This window comes from Anopheles marshallii, chromosome 2 (assembly GCF_943734725.1).
Source record: "Anopheles marshallii chromosome 2, idAnoMarsDA_429_01, whole genome shotgun sequence".
Classification (NCBI taxonomy): domain Eukaryota; kingdom Metazoa; phylum Arthropoda; class Insecta; order Diptera; family Culicidae; genus Anopheles; species Anopheles marshallii.
In genome coordinates this window covers 2,105,515-2,132,654 of record NC_071326.1, presented here as the reverse complement: position 1 = coordinate 2,132,654, position 27,140 = coordinate 2,105,515, and the positions used below count along the sequence as shown (strand labels likewise).

At 43.0% G+C, this 27,140-nt stretch overlaps 1 protein-coding gene across 1 annotated transcript; it reads left to right on the top strand.

Moving 5' to 3' along the window:
• Positions 1–618: 618 nt before the first annotated feature.
• On the top strand, positions 619–27,140 carry LOC128708758 (inhibitory POU protein). The gene is made up of 7 exons (XM_053803738.1): positions 619–855; positions 4,291–4,347; positions 10,995–11,162; positions 24,323–24,476; positions 24,588–24,722; positions 26,325–26,556; positions 26,951–27,140. The coding sequence occupies exons 1-7, from the start codon at positions 730–732 to the stop codon at positions 27,138–27,140; spliced, it is 1,062 nt and encodes a 353-aa protein (XP_053659713.1). The 5' UTR covers positions 619–729.

Sequence of the window (27,140 nt, the reverse complement as noted above, 5' to 3'; positions counted from 1 at the left end):
TCAATTAAATGTTTTCCAATCCGTTTTTGTTGAGTGGCGTTTTATTATCACCTCTTTTAATGTACCGCTCTCTGATTCATTCTGGTTTGTATGTTTGAGTGTTTTGAAATATTGTATTCAATTGGATTGTGTTTTCAGTTGAGATTTTTGTATAACTTATGACTTCGTGGCTCCTGAATTTAATTCTCATGACATTAACTAGAAACGCGCATGAACTGTAACTGACTTTTTTCATATGTCATAATACCGAAGTACCAAGGATAAGCGGTGATATTATGAACTTTTCATTCATCTCATCAATGTGTTTTACATTTAATTTCATCATATGATCTTAAAACGTTCTCTTTTTTACTACCGTACCACGTTATTAATCGTGTTTTAATTTTTAATTTACTTTTCTCCGTTTGTAGACCTTGTTTGAGGGCAATCAATGAGGCAGTGAAAATTGTATTCGAGCGCGTACAAAGTGTATTTAAAAGCGAAGTAGAATACCTTTACTCCAGTTGTGTGTTGGAAACTAAAGGATACTAAAAGGATAAACTATACGGCAAGCCGAGGAAGGTGTTAGCTCCTCGCACTTGCCGTAAGGGACAGGAGTGAACGCGTACGCGTATTCTTAACATCCGCTTTCGTGCCGTGTCCACAGTGCATTACAACGACGTCAAGATTTACTCACCGACGCCTTTAGACGCCTCCAAGGCGTTAAAGCTGGAGGACGAGTTTACCGGCATGAGTATGCCCGTTTATCCGTCAGCCGATAAAATGAAAATGAGTACTCCCAGCTGCTTTCCCGGTCGATATAGCCCCACCTACAGGGGGCCCGAGCAGATGCGACGGTGTATGGCGAACCCATCGGTAAGTTCGTTTAGTTTTTATTTCAATTTTTTGCTCATTTTTTTGTTGATGTCAAATTTTATGAATATTTCAATAAAATCATATGGAATTATAAATCGCGTTGCAAATAAACAACAAAGTATCCTAACTAAAACATTACAGTGATTTGTAACAGATTTGTGCGAGCATAAAGCGGGGAAAAAACTTGAAGCATAATTTAATGCATTGCAATAACCAGCCTTGAGCAAGCCTTTTCCAAGACAAGATTTAATCTATCAGGTTAATAAGCAATGCATGTTTTCGTTAGAACGGCCAGGCCGTATCGATTTGTTTTACCACGTCAGTTCGATCTGGATAGGGGTTTTGCCGCCAAAACACCACCGGATCGCGCCCAAAATAAAATTAACAATGCAAATTTTTAATATTATCTTTGAAGATACCAATAACCGTCTTTCGCACTCCAGTACTCTAGTACAAATGTTTGACTATATGGTATAGTGGATAGCTCATTGGGACACAAGTCTGGCCTATTAGGCGGATACGGATAACAGATACTTCTGATTTTGTTGAACAGTACAATGATTGGCGGGTAAGGATTTCCTTATTATACGCAGTGGTTTATTATTGTCACAGAGATGAACAATGTTTTTTTTTTGTTGGAACTTGGGGAATTTTTTTTATTTGCAAAAAGCACGACCTGCGGGACGGCCCGGTGAAATACTTGGTAGCGGCCCCGTTCCTCATGAAAAGACCGACACAAAATCACATCCGGACCGTTCCACCATAGCGATGACTGATTATTCGGCTACGTGGTAAAATAAATCTAGTAAGCCAGAGATGTCAGGCATGTTCTAGAAGGGTCGTTACTTAAAGAAGAGACCCGCTTAACTGGGGGATATTGTAATTATTACTTTTGCATTGTTTTTTGCCGATTTCGGTCTTTGAATTACTATGTAAAATACATTTTGTAACTGTCATTTGCCTACACCACGGATAATTCCAAACCTGGTTAGTAGGCACCGCCTGTAAATGGGGTTCCTTTATGTTTGGTAGTTTTGTCACCCCGGGTAATGACCAAATTTTAAGTGAATTTCACCTACTTGGCCAACTTACCGTCTTTGGGGAATCGTATATTCACGGTTTTCGTATAGCTTTTTTTATATAATTGATTTATTTGGCCGTTCAGTTTTCTCTTTCCGATTGGTGCAGCATCCATTTTGCACGGGTCGCCATTGATTTGCATAGCGTATGGGGTTCAAAAGTAAGCTGGTTTACTGGATCACGTTTCGGGATCAGCAGTTGCCAGAATCACCTAATAAAAATGCCCATTGCTTCGTAATTATTTCGCTGGTATGCTGACAAATGGCGCCCGACGAAACCAATCCTACCCATCTACAGCTATACTGCAATTGAACCGGTGTGGTATGGCAGCTACTACTCCACGTTGCACTACACGTGAGGAACTTGCGGGCCACGTACCGACCATCAAAACACCGGACCGCAAAAATTAAAGCCAAGAATATCAATTTAGTGTAACAATAAATCGGACCAGCAACTCCGGAACCGGACCCAACCTGACAGCGGACAATGAAACTTTACGGGTTTCATGCGGGAAACGCAAATATCGAAGCTTGTCATTCCAGCAGTCGCAATTTGATGGTGGAAACGTGTCCTTCTGACCGATCCTATGTGTTTTATTACTCTGTTTTTTAAAGAGTCCCACAGCATTATTTGGGGTTTTGACGAATAGCTTTTTGTTCCTTGTAGAGCATGATTTAATTAGGACTTGTTTCTGCATTAACACATAATACAGCAACGGCTCACACTCAGGCTTAGACGTAGATTGCTTAAAAAATTAGGGTCAAATTACATAATTCATTTTAGATTTAGTTTAATTCATTCTGCGGCAAATCGACCAAAAATTACAAATTTCTTTCATAACTCATTGTGATCTTCTCCATCTCTTCGTGGTCCGCACACACGCGCCGCACCTGAAAGTGGCGTTAGCACCAGCATGTGGCAAAAGACGAAGATTGACGGCCGAACGCAGTGGGAGACACTGATTAATTTTGTTAATTTTGCTAATGAAGCGAGAAGAGCCATTTACGGGGTCGACCAATTCCCCGCACTAATTGTGGCCGCATTGGTGCGCGTTCCTGTGCGCCGTCGTACGATGATATTTATCTCACTTTTACCCTTCTCGGTGGCCACTTCCCACCTTCTATCCGTTCGATTGCAAACGCATAGGTAACAGCAGTGTTGGTCCGTGCATTGGTTATTCATTGCTATTTCATCGCCAAAATAGGGCAATCCGGCCAAATGTCCGTCCATGACGGAGTTGCTTTCCCGCAGCACCACCTCTTCGTTCTTCCCCGTTCTCCGTGGTGGCAACAATCGACCATCATTATCATCAACACGAAGCGTCCTGACTGTGGTGGCCTGGTAGAGGGGACGTGCTTGGGGACATAACACTCTTAGGCAATTGCACTTAGAGCGACACGCTTACGTAAGGATTGGCGCACGGGTCGGATAACAGAACATGGGATTTGGCGGATGGGTTAGCTGACGGTACTGAACAGCTTATGAAAATTTGATTTTACGCTTGAGCAGACGTGAACTGGGCAGGAAGTAGTGATCCATTTCCTGATGCTAAGCGTGCTGGAAATAACAAATTGCTGCACTTGAGAAAATTTTACCAATGCCACATTCCGTATGGTGATAATTGTTGGCTGTGGTGCTGAGTGTACAATAGTGGACATGTTTTTAAAAAATAAAATAATTTTAATCTCATTCTTTCAATTAGTTCTGGGTTGGCATAATGTAAGAACTAGCATTCGTTAAAGTATAGTATCGCTACCAATTTCTTACAATTGTCCTACATTTGAACGTCCATTTGAAGGTTATTCAAATACATCATTGCTCTAAGCCAATGATTAGGCAATTCATGGCGATGTTCAAACCAGTTCGATTTCACAATGTCTATATCCCAATGTAAAAACTCTTTGCGTTTAATGTTATTGTATGTGTTTACATCTTCGTTACACCGTTCCCGTTGGACGAATTAATTAATAAACATAAAACATTAAACATCCAAGTGTCTAATAAGCAACCATGTGATAAAGTACCTTTAACACCCATAACGACAGGTAATAAAGGCATTAGTTGTGAGTGTATGTACATTGTAGTCAAGCTCCAAAAACAAAATAATTTTTTTTGCGCCAATAAACCACTAAGTATAATAAGATAAACCGTACCAACTAATATATTATACACTATCCAGCAGCTAAACTCAGGTGTATCCATCCATTCATGTTTTATTTGGGGACAACGTGGATCGCTCAATGCAAACACCTTGGCTCTCATTTTATGAAACCATCTTTACATTTTATTTAATTATGTTGTAAATGCCACATTTATAATATCTTCTCGTGTTTTGCTTACACATTCCATTCTCAGAGTCGATTTCTGGAGGATGCATCGCTGATGTGTAACTCCTGGTCACCTAGGCATAATGTAAGTATATTTGCACTAGATTCTCCTACCCCACACAGGTACACACAATCCGTTGTCCATTCAGCGCCGGACAAACTAAAGTAACGAACCTTTTACGACGCCACCCAAACACGGTTAGTGAAGTTAGACGTATACCAAAAAGCAAAACAAAAAACAAGTGTAAAGTATTTTTGTTTACTTTTATTTTTCTTCCGATGTGCTACTAGTTTTCCATCGACATGAACTTCAATGAGTTGTGAAAACGGAAACCCCTGCCATACTCTTATGTTTTTGCTATATATCTGCTCGTTTTTGACGAATTCTAAAACGCTTCCTGGAAAAGCACCTCGCATGACGCTGGCAGCGAAGTAACAACCCTTGAAAATGTTGAGGTTTTGTTTTTGTTTTTACCCCAAGGTTCTGGTGAAAACTTCCAGACAGGATCCTCTTGCCTAGGAACCAGTAAAATGGAGTCTTAAAAAAAACCCAGAAGGCCTAAAATGTACTCAACAGAAAACAACAACAAAAAATAACAAACTTGTTCGAACTTGTTCTGCGTTTGCTCTTTTCGCTTCGGGAAGTAAAGTTTACTGTTACTCCCGTCCGTGATCTCAGTTCCGTACCCGTACCGAGCTTCCTATTCTGCTGGCCTGCACGGGACAGCACAGTATCGATCGGACTCGGGCTGCCCAACACAAAATGGCACACACCAACACCACCATCATGTTGGAGTGTTTTCGTCTCCATCCAGGCAAATGGAAGAAAACGTAGAAGCGAGCACATGGCAGGTTTTTCTTTCGACAGTTGATACGTTTGGGGCTGGTTTGTTTTTTGTTTCTCTCCCCTCTCAACCTTGCTCATGGCAACTTTGTGCAGTCTTATCGCTTTCCTTATTGATTACTGTAATGTTTTAAGTGTCGTTTGATCGAGAATGTCGTTGCCGACTGTCACCGGTGCCGAGAGTTGACATTTATCGAGTGGGATAACGTTAAGTTCTTTCCGGTGTTATTCCCTTCATGACACATATGTCATACGGCTGGGAAACATTGCGGGAAACAGTTTTCTCATCCGGAATTGGGTTACTATCCATTGAATGCTGTTTGTACGTGCAGTATTGCAACAGTACACGGATTGTTACGTACTGATAATTACAATCATATGATCATGTTATGGAAGTTTACATAATGTTCGTGCATTGAAAAGTTTAAAAAAATCACAGAATGATATAGATTCTGCCAACGTAAAATAATCAAAGTGAATCAATACTGGTTTTAAAACGTCTTGATTATGATGAGGAATAATATTTCAGGCGCCATCAATATGTAATCTGTAAACTTTTCAGAGTAAAAGCCAAAAATAACAAAATCGAGTTGAAATGGTTTGCAAAAGTACACCAGTAAAATCCTACTAAAATTTAAATTATCCGTTGAAACGTCATAGTACATCGTGTGTCATGTTCGGTGACAGTTTCTCTAAAATTGCTTTACATATTTAAAATTTACTACACCTCAATTGTTCAAGATTTGTACAATTTCAAATGGGTGTTTCATTGTGTTGCCCTCCTTGTTTTGTAGTGATGAAGAACTGATAGCAATGGGAAGAGAAGCATTGATCTTCCAACTCCTGGATTGGCTAGTAATTATTGAGCATTGTTTTCGTATGGCAGCTTTAAGGCTTTAGCTAAGATATTCGTGCAGACCCCTAGTTAAAAATATTTATATTGTAAGATTGGACAATGCTTAGAATTTGTTTTAACGGTCTCATGTACTAACATTATAGACTGGCTTTTACTCTAGCTGCTTACAATAAGTGTAGGTTGGTATCACCACCATATAACTCAATCAATAAGAAGCGCCTACTGGAATGTATGAAAGTACATTAGTGAACTCCACTCACGAGACAGGTGTTGACAATGGAAAACGAAAATAAAAACAATGAGTTGACAGATTGATCCTAATGTTGTCTTTGCCGTGGTGTGAGAAAACTTGCGCTTCCTATGTTAGTCCACCTGTCATCGCTGCTGGTCATGGTTCGAGGCTTCCGTGTCTTGACCAACCGTGTGTTTTGGACCAACGGTGACAAACACAATGACAATGACACGTGGCAGTACCGCAGCCAGAGTACCGTATTGACATTGTTTAATGGTATTACACCGGTTCCTAGAACACATTTGGCTTGAAATACAGATGATATATGATGCGGTTATCAAAATTTCGTTACAGACCATCGAGCAGCGTAGTGTGTGGTCATTTTGACGCATGAGGGTTACAGGTCGAGGAAATATTTTCGATTGTGACAGGTGGTAAAAATAATAAATGTCTGACCAAACTGGCCAACATGTCACTCGTATGTTTTACCTGCCACGAACTTCCTCCATCGAGGACAAGGTGGCTGCAAGTTTCGGTCAGACGAAGAGTTGTTCGTAGTTGTATTTTTGTATTTTGCTTAACGTGTATCGTGATGTATTTGAAGCCGTTTTTTCCTTGGACCCTACTTTACTATTAGAGCAATATATTTCAGTCCACAATACTGGACAAGGGCTTTACTGGGATATCGAGTGAAAAGAGGAAAACGGGGAACAATGTTCCAACCCCAAAGGCTAGGAACAAAAGGGTTCATTCCCTGGTATGAGGGTATCCCTATTTCCCGGGATCTCACGAAACCCGGTCCGATCCAGTTTTCCATCCGGTTGGCGGCACATGTTTCAATTATCCAAATTATACGCTCGCCCACTTCGACGCACCGTGAACGTTTGTGAATCAATTCAGCCCAACACGGATGTATTTGGGGTGTCCGTGTTGTTTATTTTTTCCACTGCAATACATAGTACATGGCGCGTACTTGATGACGCAGAAATTTTGACATCGATTTAGAGAAAACTGCAAAACCATTCGTACAGTCCGCTGCCCGGATATCGAGGTCGGTAGCAAATCAATGTTGAAATAATAAGGGACGAAAATATGTTTCAGCAGCAAATAATAGCCCGAGTTCCCGAACGTGTCCCGTACGTGTGAGAGCGGCAGCAAGTGTAAATAAAATTTTCCACCACCGAGTCTAGGGTCCTCTTTGATGAATCGCCGAGTAAATGGAGGGACGATGGAAGAGAACTGACGGAGAACGAAACGGGACGGGGAACGACCACCATCAAAAGCTGCAATTTCCCCCCGCTTTTTCATAAACCTATAAATACACCTGTTACTGTTGGGTGAAGTCCTTCAATAAAAATAAAATAAACTCACTGCGGAAAATAAACCATGATATAGAGCCGGGCCTCCCTGATGGGTATGGGCGCTGTTGCTCTCCATATAACCACGCGTACGTATACGAAGCAGCCTAAGAGCCGTGTTAACGACACGGACCCTTTTTTTCTTTTTGTTACCGCTTTCCTTCCCGCTTCCCGGAGCAAATGGGCTTTCGCTCCCTAAATCCCACCAAGGACGGTTGTCCTTCGAGAGGGTTGTGTTCATCGATGGGCGACCCCGGGAGTTTCTTCGGTTTCGGGAGGGATTTTATTTCCCTCTGTCTTTTCGCTCGATGATGATTTCTCGCTTTTCCCACTTTTCCGGGCCGTTGCGGCAACGATCTGCTTGCTTTTCGGGTCACCACGGTAATGTGTTACGTATCTTGAGCACCGAGGGCACGGAATAAATTTCGCCCTATCCTTCGAGAGAAGGGAAGGGAAGGTGAAAGGGTGGGGTGGGGTAACAACAAGAGGTGCACTCTCTGTCCCCTTTCGGTGGCCGGAACGAACGGGGTGAGAGATTCTTGACATCAAGTGCTTTTGTATGATAATTAACAAATTTATGTAGCACTTCGCACGATGAATGTCGATGCGTTTAATGTACTGCCACCGTACTTTCTTACCACCGGAGTATTTTACCTGTTTGCAAGCAAGAAGCGATTTTTTTGCTTCCACATCAAAGTAAGGTTCTTCACACTCGTACAAAAAAGATTTTTTTAAATGTTTCTCTTATGGTTCGTACCGAGAGGAAACGATAAGTGTGTGTAACAATAATTGCCCCATGGTAAATCATGACAGGAAAATGATTCATTTCCTAATGCCGGGTAGGATTCGTCAACGATAGAGGGGGAAAAGAAACCAATGGGCACTCAACGCCTCCTGTCTGCTGATATCGATCTTGAACAATAAACGTTTTACCGGTAGGCAACTATCAGCTGTAAAACTCAACTCCTTCCTTTCAGGGGGTCACTTAAATAGAAGTACACTGTTACAAGAAAGGGTACATTTAGTTCAAAAAAGATAAGGACAGGGAGCGAGAACATAAGTTTTATTGTCCTAAAGCAGTGGCATATGTTGCAGTTCAAACATAGTTCCATCACAAACCATGTACTTTGCGTGGTTGTTTCGGGGTTTCAGCTCGAGTGGACACGCAGGGTCCAACTACAAATCGCCTGTGTAACAAAGAAGGGCAGCAACAGAAAAACCACAAATAACATCCGGTCGCGTGGCTTTGGTTGGTGGACGAGCGGGCATCATACGTACCGTCCGGGAATCGATTCGACAGGTTGGCATTAACGAAGCGCGGCATACTTCCTTCACCTTACTTCCCAAAACCCGGAAACCTTCATCATTCATCAAAAAATCAAACATCTGGCGTGTGAGCGTGTGTGTGTGTGTGTCCCGTGTACGAAACTCGGGATCCTGCTTGACCCACCTCCCTCAGCACGAAAAACGGCCCGGGTCTTACGCACCTGGTTATGCTCCCGCAGCCCGAGGTGGTTTACGAAAATTACAAGTGGGATATTGCTACTCGTCTGAAATTGGATCAAATGATTCGTACGATAAACCTTTCCCGCTCGCGTTCCGGTGAAAGTTTTCCCGTTAAATTAGGATTACCATTGCTAATGCCAATACATGTTTTGTGCATCGGCTTCGAACTACGGGAGTGGCGTTTGTGGTACAGTCCCCACAGGCGAAGGAACATATCGGGCGTGTACAAGACACCAATGGATTGGGGTAGCATGGTTCCTCGGATTGGTTTGATTGAGGTTTGATTGTACGTGGTCGGAAGATGGATTTTCCTACACACTGCTCTTGCTCGCCATTTTTTGGGGTTGTGCCGCTCCGCAGTGCTTAAAGGAATGACAAATTGGCTCAAGGAGTATTGGTTAAGCTTCTTAAAATCCAGTTATCGGGTAACGGAGTTGTTATAAGTAGGGTGGATAACCAGATGAAGTTTTATGTGGAGATTTTCATTCGAGTTTTGACTTATTGGTTTGTTAAGATTTATTGTTGGTGCATATGTCCAAAGGATTTGTTATTGTTTGACAGTATTACTGGACTTTGGAACTTTGTCCATAATCAATTTATGGGTAAGACATCCACCCATAAATATAGGGACAGGTAGATATTTTGATTGACCGGATAAAACAGTTTTGTATTCTTTCCGTTTTCTTTTGAGCTTTTTATTCCGATACATTCGATTTCAATGGCATGAAGGTAGCGGCGCCGGTCTTCACACGAACGGACCGGACCAAAATCTCATTCGGACCAGTCCCCCGTACGCAGGACTGACTATCCAACTATGGGTAAAGTCCCTAGTCACAAAATGCCAGAAATTGCAGAGGTTGTTGTTGCCGATAAAGAATATGTGTTTACTATACCTCAACTACAAAATAGCACAATGTAAGAGATCTTGTAAGAGTAATATAAGAATGTAAGAGATCTTGTGATATCAATATGTTTGAAGCGATCAGTACAAATGACCGGAAATGTAATAATAATAGTAAGACTACAACTTACAAAGAACAGAAGAGAAAAGGGTGTTCTCAAGTCAAAAACTTGTTTTTAGGCCAGATTTTGCTGCTAAACAAGTTTGATTCAAGTCATACACATTTAAGCACCTTTATGTGTTGATCTTTCAGTTAAATTACTTTAATTCAGATATTTCGTGCCTCGCATCCAAGGAAACTTCTCTGAAAACTCTGCATCCATCCACAGGTAGCATTTTCTTGTGGTCTTAAATCATTTCAGATTACCCTTCCGATGGTACAAGGAATGATAGCGAGGGTTAAATCCCTCAAGCTGATTCTAAAATCGAAATGTGACAGGTTTTAAGTGCTCGTCCCATTCCTGACTACATCTGAAACGGTGAACTGACAAGTTCACCGAGAGACAGCTGGCAATATGGTGGTAAAATTATTACAAGATAACTAATAAGGTTTTCCCTCCCTACCGGCCATCGACCGATGGATTGGAATTCTGCGTTTGCGCAAGGGCATTTGAGTCTTTGCTGGGCCCCTATAATGCCGTCATCATCATCATCAGCTTCACCAAACCGAAAAGTGACAATTAACCCTTTGATTTTGCTGCTCAAAAATGTTTCCTCTGGGACTGTTGACGTTAATTAGAAAGGCGTCAGCATGAAATTTGATGGTCAGATGGTCGGTTACCGGGTTTCTCATCCGTGGAGAACGGACACATTACACAAGAATGGAAATTTATGGTGAACGGGAGCGTGTAGATTTTTAATTGTGTAGAAAATATCGTTTTGTTTCTCGTTTGGGTTTTCGAGGATGGCGATCCTTTTCGGAACGGGTCGGGAACGGAACCCTGGAGCACATACATTATGCAGATGGATCTAACACTTTGCGCTGCTACACACCAGTCGTTCATTCGTTCGTTTGGTTTGATCGTTTCGTTTCAGGGAGACATATTTTCCGGTTTGAACGATGGAATTTTGAGCAGAGCGGAAGCGCTTGCCGCCGTCGATATTGGCAAGCATCAGAACAATCATCCACAGATGGCCACGCAGCTAAAGCATGACGTCATGTACCATCACGGGATGGGAGCACCTCCACAGAGGCCGCTACAGGTAGGTGAACAAAACCATTGCAAAGGCCTGGGATACTTTCCAATTATGATTTATAGTTTGTGTTTGCTTCTCCAATCATAATGTTTTAAGTAAAATAATGAAACAAGATTTTATTGACTGCAAATTAAATATTAAAATTGGGGTTAAAACATGCCAAAATTATGACTACGAAAACGCATCGGTACAAAGCACCTGGCGTCTCCATGAGTTGACCGAACACGTGGTCTATAATTACACGTGTTAGGAAGCACAATTAGTGAGTAAAACATATAAAAACTAGTGTACGGTTTTAATACATAAAACGAAACCCATTCTACAAACATAGGGATTCAAATTTATAACGATCTGACTCCGCGAAGAATTTCAAAGAAAAAGAATTTCAAACAGTTAGGCAATTATTCCGGTCGTCCGGTTGTTCCGATCAGGTTATCAAATATTACAGCTGTAGAGTACAACTATTGTACAAGGATATTCATTTTGAAAGGAAATATAAAATATAGTTCCAGAGTGTTTGGTTGAAGTTGGTTCCAATCGATCCATCCAAACCGAGTTCTAACTATTCGCATCTATACATGTGACGAGGTCTCTAATTGTTTATCAGATGTCGAATAAATCAATTTGTTTGCTTCACTTAAGATTTCTGTAGAGAGCGTTACCCTAATGAGACGTAATTTACTCTTTTGTTCTGTAGACTCTTTACACTATCTCTGCATTACATAAAAGACACGTAATGCGTGTTTGTAAAGGTTCAACCAATCACTAATATAAAAAGTTGTTTCGCTCATAAAAGGACTGATTTCAAATTAGAATTATCGAATAATACTTATTTCCAGTCGTACAGGACAATAAGCACAGGATTATTCTAAATCTTTCACAATAATTACAAACGATTAGAAGCTTCCAATGATGATAGCTGATCGTAATCGTAGCGTTTGTTTCGAAGCAATTGGGTAGTGCGGGAGCGTAAACTGCAACGGTTTTATAATTATCCCATTACACGTACCCTTCGGCAGAAAACAATAAACACACCAGGAGATGGTCGGGTACACGCTCCCGCGCTAACCAGCTGCCACGCTGCTCGTTGTTGTAAGATTGAAATTTAAACAATCAAACCAATCGTAATCTTGTGTTCGCCCACTTCCACGTTGCTGTCGCCGTTTGAAAGTCGTCTAGGCGTCATTGGGCCCTTTCATCGGTTTGGGTGGATTAAAATAATTTTCAATTTCCTCCCGGCGATTCGGTTCCGTCAGCGGGTACCTCACAATACCCTTCGGAACATTTCGCTGTTCCTTCTGGTTCGTTGTTTGGCCTTTACTAACCACCGTAACGAACTGGTGGCGTAACAAATGTGATTTTTGCCCTGGGCCTTAACCACCCACTCCACACACACACACATACCAACGGTAGGGTGAAGAAAGGGTGGGTGGTGGAAAATCGCTGGAAGGAAATTGTGCGTTTCCCATTCTAATTTGCCACGATTGACGTGGCACGTTTCTTACCCAAAAGCGGTCGAGTGCCAACGATTGAACCCCTGCGAGGCTTTTTTGCTACACTCAGGCGCAACAACAAGTGTGTATGGGTTTTTATTTTCCCTCGGTTGCGTAGTCCGTATCCAAATGAGACACCAACGTCGAACGGGAAATAAACTCGGAAACTAAAAGGGAAAGAACAAAAAATGTGTTAAACATTTGTAGAAGTTGCACACACACGCCGGCCTGTAGGGCCAGGGAGTTTCAAGCGTTATAATGTTTCACCCTGCCATGTCTTTCTTTGTCTCATGGCACTTGTACATTTCCATCCGTTTCACTTTTATTACAATTACCCACCTTCAATTGCCCAACAGTGTGCCGTCGGGGCGTTTGGGTCCGACAGAAGATTTCTTCATCCCGTAGGCAAACACCCATTTGATGCCCAACAATGAAGCAAGGAAACAAGGGATAGGACCTGTTCACAAATTCCCTCGGTCCGCATCTCGGGTCTCGCATGTTGGTCGCAAAGAAACCCGGAATATATGCACAATGCAACGGAAAAAAAACGTACCCATTATTACCTTTGGGGAATTTGGAACGTTCGACGGATTTCGACCAATGGGGGAGGGTAGCCGTTCCGTTCCATCCCCAAAGGGCCCATTCAATGCATAATATAACGCAACAATGAAGGTTTGTGTTGATAAAGCATTTTCAAATGTGCTCCCGCTTATCATAAGCGTATGGATGGCGTGTGCGGCCGATCAAACAGTGCGAAGAGTGTCTTTCAAGGACTTCGAAGAGGAACGCTGATTGAGAATGGGGGAAGTTGCCGGGAGAGTCGAACCTTCCGACATGGTCCGACAGGCTGGTGACTCTCTTGTCTTTCGCACCGGCAGTCGCTTTGCCAGTCGCTTGCTCGCGCCAATGGGTGTGTGCGCCATGCTCGATGGTGACGCGACAAACTCGCGTTACGACATCTCAATTCTCCCGTGGCCTTATCCGCACGGTTGCCACGTGTGCGGCACGTGACCCTCTCCAGTCACTCCCGTCACACACTCCCAACGAACCGGAGTGTAAAGATATTTTGTTTCAATTGATATTTATGATTGTCGGTACATAAGGCGGTTTGCTTTGGTTAAACGTCCTTTTAAAGCAGAAGAGAGGTAACACAGGACGGCTCTTGTCGATCGACTTCCTTCCCGCTCGCTTGTAATTGATCACAAACAAAATCAATTACGGTAATGAGAAACAAACCTAAATTGCACTTTACATGACACCGGCATCGGCCAGGTTTCGTTTGGAACCGCGTTGTTCGCACTTGCGGTAGTTCGTATTTGTGGTTGTCCCCACGGTCGCCCGGCTCGTCGATTGCACACACACACACACACAAATTTCACGGTTAGCGTTTGGTCGTACCGTCGTTGCAAATTGTTTTATAGTTGTTTTTATTTCTTTTTTACTATCGGTTTGTTAGGGGGCGAGTGTGCAACCGAGTGCCCAAGTCCCATGTTTCTGTTTGGGCAATGACAATGGCAATGAATAGTGAAATTAAGGTACACTGTTATGAGCACTTGCTTTGTTAGTTGTTTAAAAGCATTTTGATATTTGAAGGCTTTTGGTCAGTGCGACTATTCTGTTTGTTACTATTTACTAATACGTGCATAGAAGCTGTGTCTTAGAGCAGGAAAGTGAAATGTTTGTTTGAAGTTCGATTAATACAATATTAAAACAGACGGTTCGTTATTTTTGTTTATTTGTGCCATTATTTTAAGAATGATATTCTCACAATAGAGCCGTGAATGGCCAGCAAAAGGCTGAAGGTTAGATATTTGTTGATGTTTCGCGATGTTAGACCTGAAGGTTGTTATTATGTCTATAGTTCTTCAGGTAATATTTTTACCTGCCGAAGTAACAAAATAGCTGGTAATATTACAGTTTAGCACTAAAGAACGACTATCCTTCGAGGTGGGTGTACGCTGGTCACGATACCGCCGGTACACTCTGATCGCGTATTCTGAGAATTACATAGGTCGGTTGTACATGACTTACACTGTATACCAGAGATTCTCATTGCTACTTATAGCATGTTTCAGCCTGTATTATTACGCATCTTGTTGCTATTTATGTCCAACCATGGAAACTCGTACGGGATAGTGGTAGTGGTTGATAGGTTGCAACATGCTCCACGAATGGAATAATTGTTTGTGTTTCCTTCTGTTTATACGTGTAGTCATTGTTTATATCCAACAAAGCCCTTCATAAATCCTTCGCCAAATCATGCACACATCCATACACCTATGCACGTTGTAGCTCAACCCACCAAGCAACGTGCACGCACTAATCAATGCGTCTTGTAAGACGAATACTCGGGGCAACAACAGTGGCAAGCTTTACAAAGCGCAACCACAAAGCCTGCATAACCCCGGGAGTCCCGGTGCTGTGGCGGTGCTACCTTGCTTAGCAGCTAAACCAAATCTCATCTTGCGTCTCACAGACACCAGGGGCAAGGTGGAATATACTAATGTTGCTCGAATGTACTCCCAGGCAACCTCAGGAGTTGTCGAAAAGCATAAGCCTTCATAAATAAGTAATGAACGACGAAGGCACCGTCGACGACGTTTAGGACGAGTAGTAGGACGGTGGAGGAGCCACGCCACGGTAGGGAAACCAGGGCCAGGCCAGGCCAGGCCGGGTGGGGATTTTGAAAAATCGATACCAACATCAAGAGTCGGTGAAGCCCGACGGGTGGAAAAGATGAAACAAATTAAGTGGCGACGCTGCTCTACTATGGATATCGTTTCCGAGTGGGTAGAGTGGTTGTCGTTGTCGGTCTTCGAAACGGGTTGCACCTCGAAAAGGGAATTCGGTTTGAGGAAAACTTTGACGAACATACAATGATGATTTATCACGGAGGTTTTAAAAGATGGGGATCAAATCGTTACATGTTGCGTGAGTGCCAATGAACGGATGGACACAGTTGACGATGGCGGCAGTTGAGCTAGCAGATGATGATGAAATTGTTTGCGGTTCTTACCATTGTTGGGACCTTCCTTCTAGCCCAAGGTAAGCATCTGAATGAACCCCAAATGAACAATACATAATAACAATCCACCAGCATGTGTGCGTTTGTCCCCGTTGGTGCGTAAATAAATCGAAACTGTCGACACGGGATGGAACGGATGGCGAGTGTGCGCGACGATTTCATGCATGGGAAAGAGGCTTCCATTACGGTAGTAGTACGTTTCTCGTCCACATTTACCACAGTTTCGCGTTCCGCCAGCAGTAGACAGGATCATTTGAATAAATCTATTCTATTGGTCCGATTCCGCATTGTGCTTGTGCGCGCGAAGCATCTCCGGCCGGAAACTAATCGAAGCGGGTCGAAACACCCGTCATCCATCCGGTTTGGCCGCTCTAGGTGGGGCGAGCCGAAGGGAAGCCCTTGGAAAGCCTTTTAGCATACCGGAAGCAGCAACTGTGCCGACATGGACGGGAATTCGACGGGATGATTGGTCCGGAGTGCGTCTGCGCGTCGTACCCCACTCGAACCTTGTTTGTCACTCCCTTCCCCCAATTGCCGGCCAAACTCCCCGAACGCACAATACACAACGTGCATATTGTGTCTCTGGTATTGTTCGTCCCAACTCCATCGTCGGATCCAGATCGGGGCCGGATTTCTATTTGCTCTATGCTGCGAGTTTTCTGCCATTTGTATCATGGCCCGGAATGATGCCCGGAAATGGCCATTCCGTGCCATGTACACGTCGTGGCATCGTGTTCATGTTCAGGCCATTCCGTTCAATGGCATCTCGTTCCATTTTCGATTCGCTGCCGTTTTATCTGTTTTATATGTTTTGGTCATTGGAGAAAAGAGGAAAAACACGCACACAGAGTGAAAGGAAATGATAAAAAAGGTATCCGTAGCATAAAATAAATTGAAACGGAATCAAAACGAGAATGAGTTTCTAAAATAAAGAACACAAGTGGAGGCGCGCGAAAAAAAACATCATCCTGGACCACGAACCGAGAGGGTGACCGGTGCCTCTGTTGTTGCTGCTCACGACGTGACGACAAGTGTATATAGTATGAAAGCAAAAAAAAAGAAGTGCCAAAAAAAGGCTCACCCACCCTCTAAGCAAAGATCTTGGAAAGGAATTTATTTTTCAGGGCGGAAGAAATATCCATTTAATGAAAATATCATAACGCCCGGTTCCGAATGGACAATTGTGGAATTGGTGATGAAAACAGTAGAAGCAGGTATAACAAAAAAAAAACTGGCAAAGGTTTTATGTCTGTACCTTTTTTTTTGTTTCATCCAATTCATCGCACTTTAATGTTGAGCTAATTGCTGAAAACTGAAGAGCATTAAATTAAATTACACTACACAATTTGTTTTGCTGATTTATGTTGCATCTAATGGTGCTTAATAGAAGGCCCGGAGAAGATTGGAGTTGAAGGATTTGTCATATTTGTAGGAGTTTTTGGCCAATCCATTTTTGGCGGGCGTGAGGGTAATTTAATGATTACTCCCTTAGGGTTGAAAACACTCTTTTAGTCCATTACATGCCAAGAGTTGACCTAGCGAGTAGCTCAGCTAAGGATAAGAACTACCAGTGCTGAGCTTAAATTATGAGAAGTTTAGCAAAGAGTAATGAGAAGATATGAGAAGTGATGCTAAACTACGGTTGTGAATACCGGTTTAGCTGAGTTGATCATTGGATACCATTGTTATTTATAATTCTTCAAATGTTAGAAAGCATCATGAATGCACATAGTATAGTTGCAGGGTCATTTATCCGGTTGAAAGATACATTCAAATTCAAGACTCCTCATAAAAATATTCATCTGGTGCGAATTCTGTAAGTACCAGTTCAAAGTGTTTTTTTGTACCGATTGTTGATCGGTATCGCAAGATAAGTTTCAATTTGATACGGAAGCAACACAACATATAGGCCAGATTTATTGCCCTCCGCCCTCGGGTAACCTCACAATCCACCTCTTCCCTTGTATATCAGTGTATGCCGATCTGTAAGCACTTGATGATGCGTTCGCTAATAGGATTTCTATGATCTTGTCTTCCCTGTCTATCAATCTGTGCACTTTGCACTACTTTGCCGTCGCTGACACTCGAGCATGCGTTGCGGACAGATGCGCTTTTTGCTGTTTTACATTCACCCTTCCTTCATCGCCTGCTTCGTAGCTTTGCTTGATCTAATTGCCGGGTTCGGCACGGGAGATGGGACTGCCGGAGAATTACCCCGGGTCTCAAACCCCTGTGGAAATAAATCCATCCGAAAGCGGGGGTTTATCTTACGCAGGGGTTGAAAGCATTGTCCTGAAAGGCAACCTGTGCTGGAAATAGACCGTGAAAGGGGAAAAGCGAGCAAGTGTTATCTGTTTTGTTTGAGCAGATTGCGCTAAAACACAACGGCAATAACGACAAAAAAGAGGAGTTGGCAGGAAAACAAGACAAAATACATAAAGGCAGTCGCTACCAGTCAAAACAAGAAACATAATAGTACACGTTCAGGTCGTACCGAAGGATATCTAGTCCGTTCAAAGAAGAAGGAAACATACCCATCGTACATCGAAGATTATGCACTCCGGGGAGAACTCAATTGCTTTTATAGGTAGAAAAGAATATACTTTTGCAACGAAAAAAAAAAACACGAACCAAGAAGAGGCGAAGCACATCCAACAGCAACAAATATCCACAAATGGTTTTGCTCTGTCTCGTGTAGGATTGCCGGAGTTTTCAAGAGGATTCTTCTGTACTAGTGTGGAACTCTCTGTCGTACACATTGCCCATACTTACAAAAGGGTCAAAGATGCCATTCGACACGACCAGTCGAAACAGTGTATATTCTGTTTTCCAATAAAGATGTAAAACCACCTCAGTGTTTCCATGCCATCTCCGTGCCCAATGGGAAAGGAATTTCGACTGAAGGAGGCATTTTATTAGACCGTCTTAAGTATCGTAAAACCGGTCGGATTACGGTCAGCGATCTTGTTTTTTTTTTCGATTTCTTTGGCAACAATTTATGTGGCCCGTTTTGCCCTATACTCTTCCCATTCTTCCAGTGTTTTAGTGTTCCCGCTAGCAGCTAGTTGCGCTTTGTTATGCGAGATGGCTGCATTTTTACTGCAACAAAAAGTTCCCAAGGACCCGAGGATGGATGGAATGTGTCGGAAATGAAACTTCCAAACAATCGGAAACAGCCATTTGTTGGCGGTGTGATGTATCCCGCCCAACAACTGTGGTATGAGATGCCATTTCGAAAGTCAGTGGTCCCCTATAAGGCTCGTGCGTATATGCGCTTTCCTCACGCATACACCTGGCCGCAGGCGTAGCATGAGGGTGGCAACAGCAGTATATTGGGGACTGGCAAGATTCATGGTACTTTCCGTTCGGTAAGAATGGTAAAAATGTAGTTCCCAGAACCCCTCGCCTCGGTTTGTTTGGGCAATTTTCTTTTGCAAGAGCATCCGAAGCACAGAGAATCGTTTCGTACACCCAAACTGTCAGGTGGTGTAATGTGGTTTCCGTTCACGGCAACTGGTGGTGAGCACGGTTCGCTGAACAACAATCAAACTACGGAGGGATTTGTGTGCGTATTTCTTTTCCTACCTCATTTCGACTGCCCGTGGCAGTGGGAGAGTATTTTATCACTAACGAGACTATGGAGGGTGACTTCTTGGGTTGTTCTGTTGCCTTTCATGGGCAGGGAAGGAGGGGCGGTGTGCTAACGAGAGAATATAAAAACAATCGTTGTAGCAAAAACAAACTTGAAGCAGCACCAACGTAACATCAAAGACAAGTCCCCATTGCAATGAGGGACGTCTCGCCGGGGCAAATGAATCAGGACGAAAATTTACTCTCAAGGTATGCATTTGTTTCTATTTACCTTGGTTTCTGGGTATGTGTCGGTGGGTGTTTGTGTCCGCTGTTGTAATTGTAATTTATGGATCGAATTATCGCCCCCTCGTAAAGGATACATTTATTTCAATTAGAGTCCGGATTGTAGTCGCCCGCGGTGTCCCGGTGCGGCTTCCAATTCTAGCGCCCGTCTCAAAGCAGGTGAAAATGAGCTCGTGCAAGCGTATTCCGATACGGGTTCGGTTAAGAATCGTTGTAAAGGAATTAATGCGAGACGAAAACGTACGCAAAACAACAGGTTTTTCGCCTGTTGCGCGTTGCAACAAATAGTCGGCGACAAAATGATTAATCTTCTTTTCCCCGGAAACGCGTCACGAAATTGTTCGGGAGTAAGTTGTTGAAGTTCAACTATGACAGATTAATAATTGCTCCGTGCCAAGTTAATGAGGCTCATCAGTTTAGAGCACTTTTAAGGGTTTTGTCTAGGTCGGGCTGCGTGTCTTAGAGGTTGCAAGCTTTCAACAGTCGACAACTGCAAGGGTGGATGCTGGGTTTTGACAAATGAGCATTCCGCTCGACCGGCAGCCATATGATGAGTGTAATTAATTTACAAAACAATTCATTACGGACGGATAACCAACGGAAGCGGATAACCAACAGTGCAGCGTTGTAGAAAGCAGTTAAGAGGAAAACAAGCAATAATTGATCGATTAACTGAGAAATTCAAAGAGGGCGGATTTTGTGGTTGATTAAGTTGTTGTTTTAGATTGTTAACACAACTAGACATACTTAATTTTAGTAATTTGTTTGGGACAGCCTCTTGGTCTTGTTAGATTAACGATCGTACTATAACAGACTCATAATTTATATAGTAGATTTATATTCTATAATCGTTGGTTTACTTGTAACAGTCCTGGTTTTTACATAGCAAAACCAATGCAGAATACCTTCCAACTTCTCGGTCTTGGCCTGGTAGAAGAGTTGACCCCCTTTGTTCCAGAGGAGCGCTGTTGTCTGTTGCGGCTTTTCTGGTGAACTATTTATCTCAACTTGGCCCTTAGACGGTCAAACAGCCTTTGGGGATTGGGTCGCGCAGTATTTTTCTAATGACATGACCAGCCTAGGTAGTTAAAATCATTGTACTACAGTGAGTTCGATTGTCCTTCCAAACATACGGGGGCAAAACCCCTCCTGAGAAGCCGATGTCTCAGCAACATATGTGAGTCCTTTCGGGGCATTCACTATTAGTTCCATCCTCTCTAGTGTACTATGCCGAACGTCCCATTTCCAAAGCAACAATTTTCTCTTTCATCATTAGCTATTATTTAGCTTTTAACTTTATATTTTTAAATAACCATTCTTATGAATAGAAAAAACTGACTTCCTAGCGGATCAACAATTTTTCCTTCGCGTTTTTTTTGTGTAAATACCACTTAGCATATCAATCTCACCCACAGTAGATAGCACATTTGCACTTCTGGCTGATTTTAAGATTGCGTGAGTACTTTCGTAAATGGATTGAAAGCAAAGACTACCTGTAATCGGCTTTCCGTGCACCGGCTTACATGGTCCATTCTAACTTTCTACCAACAGGATTGACGGATTGACCTTTCCGTCGGATCGTAGTCACATCGAACCAAGCCAAAAACATCATCTTAATGTGTTTTGATTCAAATACACAAAGTGAAACAGGAAAAGAATTACAAATGTTACGTTACCGTGTCCCAGAAGAGGATACAATAGTAGTAATAAATACGATTAAAGTATGATTTTGTGCGTGTTTTGGCCGCCAACGAGATGACCGTCAACCCCCTTTGCTTGGCAAAAGTGCTAGCCGATAATCTGCGCGTGTGTATGCGAATGATCTTACGCCCACGACAGCCCACGGTCGGTAACATCTGTCAGCATTCAAGTGGCCCATCCCAAATGCTCTTTCCTTGCTGATCTGTCATCCATTACGCAACGGGCTCTTCAATGGTGTTAACGAGGGAGACAACGAGCAAAGAAATCCGCTGATTGGAAAGAAAAAAGTTGATGTGCGAAGAGAGGACTAGGTTGTTTTTTGTTTGCATCCGTCTCAAAGACACTATCAACAGTTTTGAAAGGCTAGTCAAAACAAGAGACTTGTCGTGGTACCGTCCAACCGTCTCATTGAGCAAGACGGCCCAACCAAGAGCCTACGCAACGATGCGATAGGCGTGCGAGGGAAAATCTGGTAACATATTTTCCCTCTTAGAGCGCAACGTGACGCAAAGGGAAACAGGTTTTCCACTAGTTTTTTTTTTCGGTGGAACAAAACACACAAAACGATGGAAAGGAAAATAACAAAGACCATCGAGGCCATAAGGATAGACGCGGCGTCGGCACTGATCAACTGGTGTCCTACAATATTTTTGCATTATCCGTAACCAACTTGTTTCCGGGCCATGAATAAATTTACCGCCCTTCCGATTTTCTAGGTGGCGGGAAAACTTTACCCAAAATCCTGAGAGAGACCTAGCCAAAAGGGTGTTGCGCCCTAACGGTATCGGTTATGCTATCGGCTACACCCCTTGCCGTTTGTGTGGCAGGTTGTGCCGTCGATTTGGCTGTAATTTGTACGTAGTTAAAACGTTTGGGAATAACTTTTCCTTCGATTGTGATGAGATTAAAACATGATCTAGTCTCTCTCTCGCTCTCTTTCTCGAAGGCCACTCGAGAGTGGTGCAACAACTCCGAAGGGTCTTTGGATTTTACGGGCATCGCACCCCAAACCAATTCGATTGCTATTATCCTTTATTTCACCATGAGCTCAATAGACATTATTTACAAATTACCACCGTAATGTGTGACGTATGCTCTCCGTGTCGAGTACGATCCTTGCCTCGCTCCTGTAGCGGCTAAGTAGAGCGAAGATGGAAGCAGGAATCAATCGTCCCATGGTTCGTCTGTGGTGGTTATCGCCCTCTTTTGGACTGGTGAATATTCCTTCCCTTTGCATTTGGATGCAGAGAGATAGAAATCCGCTTTCCAACTAGATTCCTGTTGCTTGTACTCAAAGGCAGCGAACATTTTCCCAATAGGTTTCCCGCGCAATTCCGCACACTTCTTATCTCGATTTTCGCCAAACGAATACTGGCTCGAGTAGAGGGGTTAAACAAGGTTAATGAAAGGCAAACAGACACAGAAAGTCGAAGGCAACTGCGGGAGTCCGGCAGATGTGGCCACCGCTGGATGCTGGGAAGATGGCGACGGTGCAAGGACAAACAGACGGCAACAGAATCGCCCAAATTGGTTGCGCAAAAATAACAAGCTTCACTGCACAAAGTCACCACTGTCCGGGAGTACTCCGGGAAATGCATCCTCTTCAGCCGGTGCATTGACACAAAGCCACGAACGAAGGGTCACAATGGTTCGACGATGATTTTCAATGTTTTTTCTTGCTAGCTAGAGCTCCTGAACAGGAAATGTGTTTGGGAATGTGGGCCAACATATTTATGGACACTGTAGGCAAAACATTATAAATAGTTTGCGTAGTTGGTACACATCAATTAACTTTTATAGGCATACCGTTTGGCATAAATTAATAAACTTATCGGGTTGGATGCGTTGATACGAAACGGGAAGCGCTGAAATTGCCCGGGAGTAGTTCCATTCTTTGACCAACCGGAGAAAATACATCTTCGAAAATGACCCTACAAATAATACCGAACCCATGTATCGGTCGGTCATGTGCCCGCAAATGGGAACATATTTGCGGTTCCGTTTTAATATGCATCCCGGTCCCGGTGCCGGGGAGACCCATGAGTTATATCGGCTCGGCTCGTTGTGGATAATCCAGTTCCCGTCCTGTGAATGCCTGTTCATCCTTTTAATGGTGGTGTGATAGTTAGTGGGCATGGTGAAATGAAATGGTTCGTAATTAAGAAGTGGGCGAATTAAAATTGCTCCAGCAGTTGTGGTGCGATTGAGTATTCAGGCAAAGAGGCGTAGCTTCACGGCGAATAATTTGCTATGGTAAACAGCTTCTGTTTTGTTTTAATTAATTGTCTTTAAACAGGAGTAACTTATTCAACTAGCCTTGGTTGTCTACTATTAGCGTTCGGTTTTTATTATGCTAACACATACAATTTCTGGGTCGTTGCACAAAGATTTGAAATATAAAAAATAAAACTCCAGAGTTTATATGAATTTCTAACGTGGAAGATTTAATGCTATTTATTGATGGTTCATTTAAACTATAATTGGGACACTTTGTCTTGAAATCTTAAAACAAACCATTCGTCTAAGATAAATCTATGTACTAGGAAACATACCAGGAACTATGAACAAACATATAAATAAGTAGAACAATCGATAATAGTTTTAATCCGGTTTAATTGTAAAGTCGACAATGCACATGTTTGAATGTCTGAGTTGAATCAATTATCTTCCTGACAGCAGACAAGCATTTCCCAAGAATATCAAGGTCGGCCGATAGCGGTAGATTGAAATAATGGAGCGAATTAGTTTAGTTGGTTTTTACCAATAAGTTAATGCTGCGTTTAATCTTAAGCTGGCAGCTCTCTCTCTCTCTTGGTTTAATTTATTACGTTTCACTTTTAATTTAACACTTATTAGAAAAAAAGATCTTCATATCAAAATATTGTTTTAGTTACCTTGAGCTGGAAATTGAAGTCATTTTTCACGCTTTATTATGAATTTATCATGAAAACAATGTTCTTAACTATGCTGCCTGCCATTAATGTACTTTCCCGTAGTACACTCAATGTTTCCCGTATTATTAACCGATCCATTCATTATGGCGTTTCCGTTTCGTTCGTTTCCTTGCACAGATGCATCATACGATGGACGGCATCGATATGCTCGATCCGTCCGGGTCGATGACGACGCTGACACCGATGGCGGAAACGCCGATCACCTCGTCCCATCACCAGCTGCACGGTTCCTACCATAGCATGAATCACATGATGAGCCACCATCACAGCAGTCACCTCGGAAACCACACGCCAGGTAGTACGGATGCGGGCGCGGACCGGGAGCACCCGGGCGCGGCCGGGAGTTGCGTTTCTAATGCAACATATAATGCAATCTTCGCAGATGGCTTCCTGGGGGCCCATCATCCGGCGATGGCGGCCGCAGTGGCAGCGGCCGGTCTGCACCCGGACACCGATACGGATCCAAGGGAATTGGAAGCGTTCGCCGAACGGTTTAAGCAGAGGCGAATAAAGCTAGGTAAGACATGATCACCGGACCTGCACAAATGCATAGCTATAGTTCCAAGATCTAATCAACGCTAGCCGGAGATTTAGCGTAACCATCCTGGATCCTGGTGCCATTCCAGGGACACACGAGGTACGGCACAGGTGCTTCAAAGATTTGCAAAATGCAATGTTGCGAAGGGATTTCTCATGCATCCACTGCATCCCGGTGGCGAGCGCATGAAACACTTGCATATGCATATCGAAGATGGCTCTTATATGTTTGTCATCTAAATTATAACGCTACGAACCGGTGGCCCCAGGAATCGTGGTTAATGAATATTGATAAATATTGAAGATGAGGGATGAGTTGTTCTACCCGCTCGGATGAGTCTAATTTGTTGCCACGAATCGACAATTTCACCTTAAAAGGAACATTAACAAGGACGTTAAAATTGATTTCGCTCCTTCCGCACAGACGGCGACGGTTTATTAGAGCGAAATTATGCGTTCCCTCCTGCTGATGGTGTTTTCGCGCACTACGGTTGTTATGTTGGAACATTTTCCCAGTCGACACCCAAAAATCGCCTTCGGTGACTAGGGTTGGTGTCGCTTCCCGCTGTGAAACACGGGAAAGATTACACGCATCGTATGGTCTGGCGTCTAGCATCCTGTTCGAAGGATATAATTCACCGTAACTTCTGCTCTTTTCCAAGGGCAACCAAGCACGGGAAGAGAGGACAGTAAATCGATAGACAAAAAGCCACTCACCTACAGAAGGGTTTTTTTGCAACACATAATTTAGTTGCAATTCGAAAGGTTCGATCGTTCACTAGGGAAATCGCGCAGCCAATTTCCGTGCGAATTCCGTGGATAAGAAAATATCACTCCTTACTTGCGTTGCGGGTTTTGCTCGGCGTGGATTTTTGTTATCTGCCTTCGGGGTAATTTGCGATGAGTATAACTTATCATTGACTGGTTGACAATAAAACATAAAATGCAACCATCTGCTTGGTTGGCGGTAAGCGGAAGCAATAAAAACATCCACAGAATCGTCTTTTGAGTGTGTTTTTGGTGTTTTGTAGTGGTACTAAAATTGATGCCGCCGCTTTTAAAACGGAAAGGAGAATCAGTAATTCGATTGGAGGATACGAACTCACTAGTAAACAGACGCAGCTAATTGTATGAATATCACTTTCATCGAAGGGGTTTGAATTAAAACGGGGTGTATTTTGTTGCATGTCTATTTTAGTAGTTGATCTACTAGACATCAACGATGATAGATGAGCTGGTTTGTTCTAAATTTAAGGATATTCCAATACTGCCTGCAAGATAATAGATAGAAGCTGGCAGTTCTCGAGCTCGAATTCACTATCGTGAAGCTAATTAGGCACTGCCGACCGACCGAACCTTAGATCGTCCACATTACACAGATATAGTAGTAGACACTGCCCAAATTAATATGAAGTGATGCCGTGGATATGTCCACCAATCACCAGATATTCTAATTTGGATGAAAAAAAAAAACGGCTTCGATCTCTTCGCCTGTCCAATCAAAACTCGATAATTATCCCAGCAATTGCTATCCCTGAAGATGTTTGATTTTTCTTTCTGATTTTCTCTAATCGCCTTCCAGGTGTGACCCAGGCAGACGTTGGCAAGGCCCTAGCAAACCTTAAGTTACCAGGCGTCGGTGCACTATCGCAGAGCACGATCTGCCGTTTCGAGAGCTTAACCCTGTCCCACAACAACATGATAGCACTGAAACCGATCCTACAGGCGTGGCTGGAGGAAGCCGAAGCCCAGGCCAAGAACAAGCGAAGGGACCCGGATGCACCAAGCGTACTTCCGGCGGGAGAGAAAAAAAGGTAGCGCCGGTTTCCGATTCCAGCCATTTGTTTTTCCTGTTGTTTTGTCGTTCTGTTGCTACCGTCTGCTGTAGATTGTTAGTGGCGTATTGTGCGTTTCAGTGTGTCCATAAGTCCTTTTGATTATTCAGTTAAAATTGTTTCTTTCTTTTTCTTGTTTCTCTTTTAATTTCAGTTGTTGTTCTGTTTGTGTGTGTTTTATTTTTTCGTTTTGTTGTTAACCATTTTAGATTGCATTCTATTTTCCTTTCTCATTGCGTCTCCGCACCATTGCAGCACTCTTCCAGGTGATTTTTGTTCCATATCTGCTTCTTGCCTTTCACCACACTGTCCTTTTTTCTTTTAGAACGCTGTTGTTTTAATAAAAGTAATCTATATCGAGTCTTTTTTCAAGAAAAAGGACTTCCATTGCTGCACCGGAAAAGCGTTCCCTCGAAGCATACTTTGCCGTCCAACCGAGACCCTCGGGCGAGAAGATCGCAGCAATAGCGGAAAAGCTGGACCTGAAGAAGAATGTCGTCCGCGTCTGGTTCTGCAACCAGCGCCAGAAACAGAAACGTATGAAGTTTGCGGCCCAACACTGA

What these genes read in the sequence shown, in the direction of transcription:
- LOC128708758 (XM_053803738.1), top strand. Translation starts at nt 730, where the DNA reads ATGAGTATGCCCGTTTATCCGTCAGCCGATAAAATGAAAATGAGTACT. An exon ending in GCAGAGGCGAATAAAGCTAG is followed by an intron (nt 24,723 to 26,324) that starts GTAAGACATGAT and finishes ATCGCCTTCCAG; the next exon opens with GTGTGACCCAGGCAGACGTT. An exon ending in CCGGCGGGAGAGAAAAAAAG is followed by an intron (nt 26,557 to 26,950) that starts GTAGCGCCGGTT and finishes TCTTTTTTCAAG; the next exon opens with AAAAAGGACTTCCATTGCTG.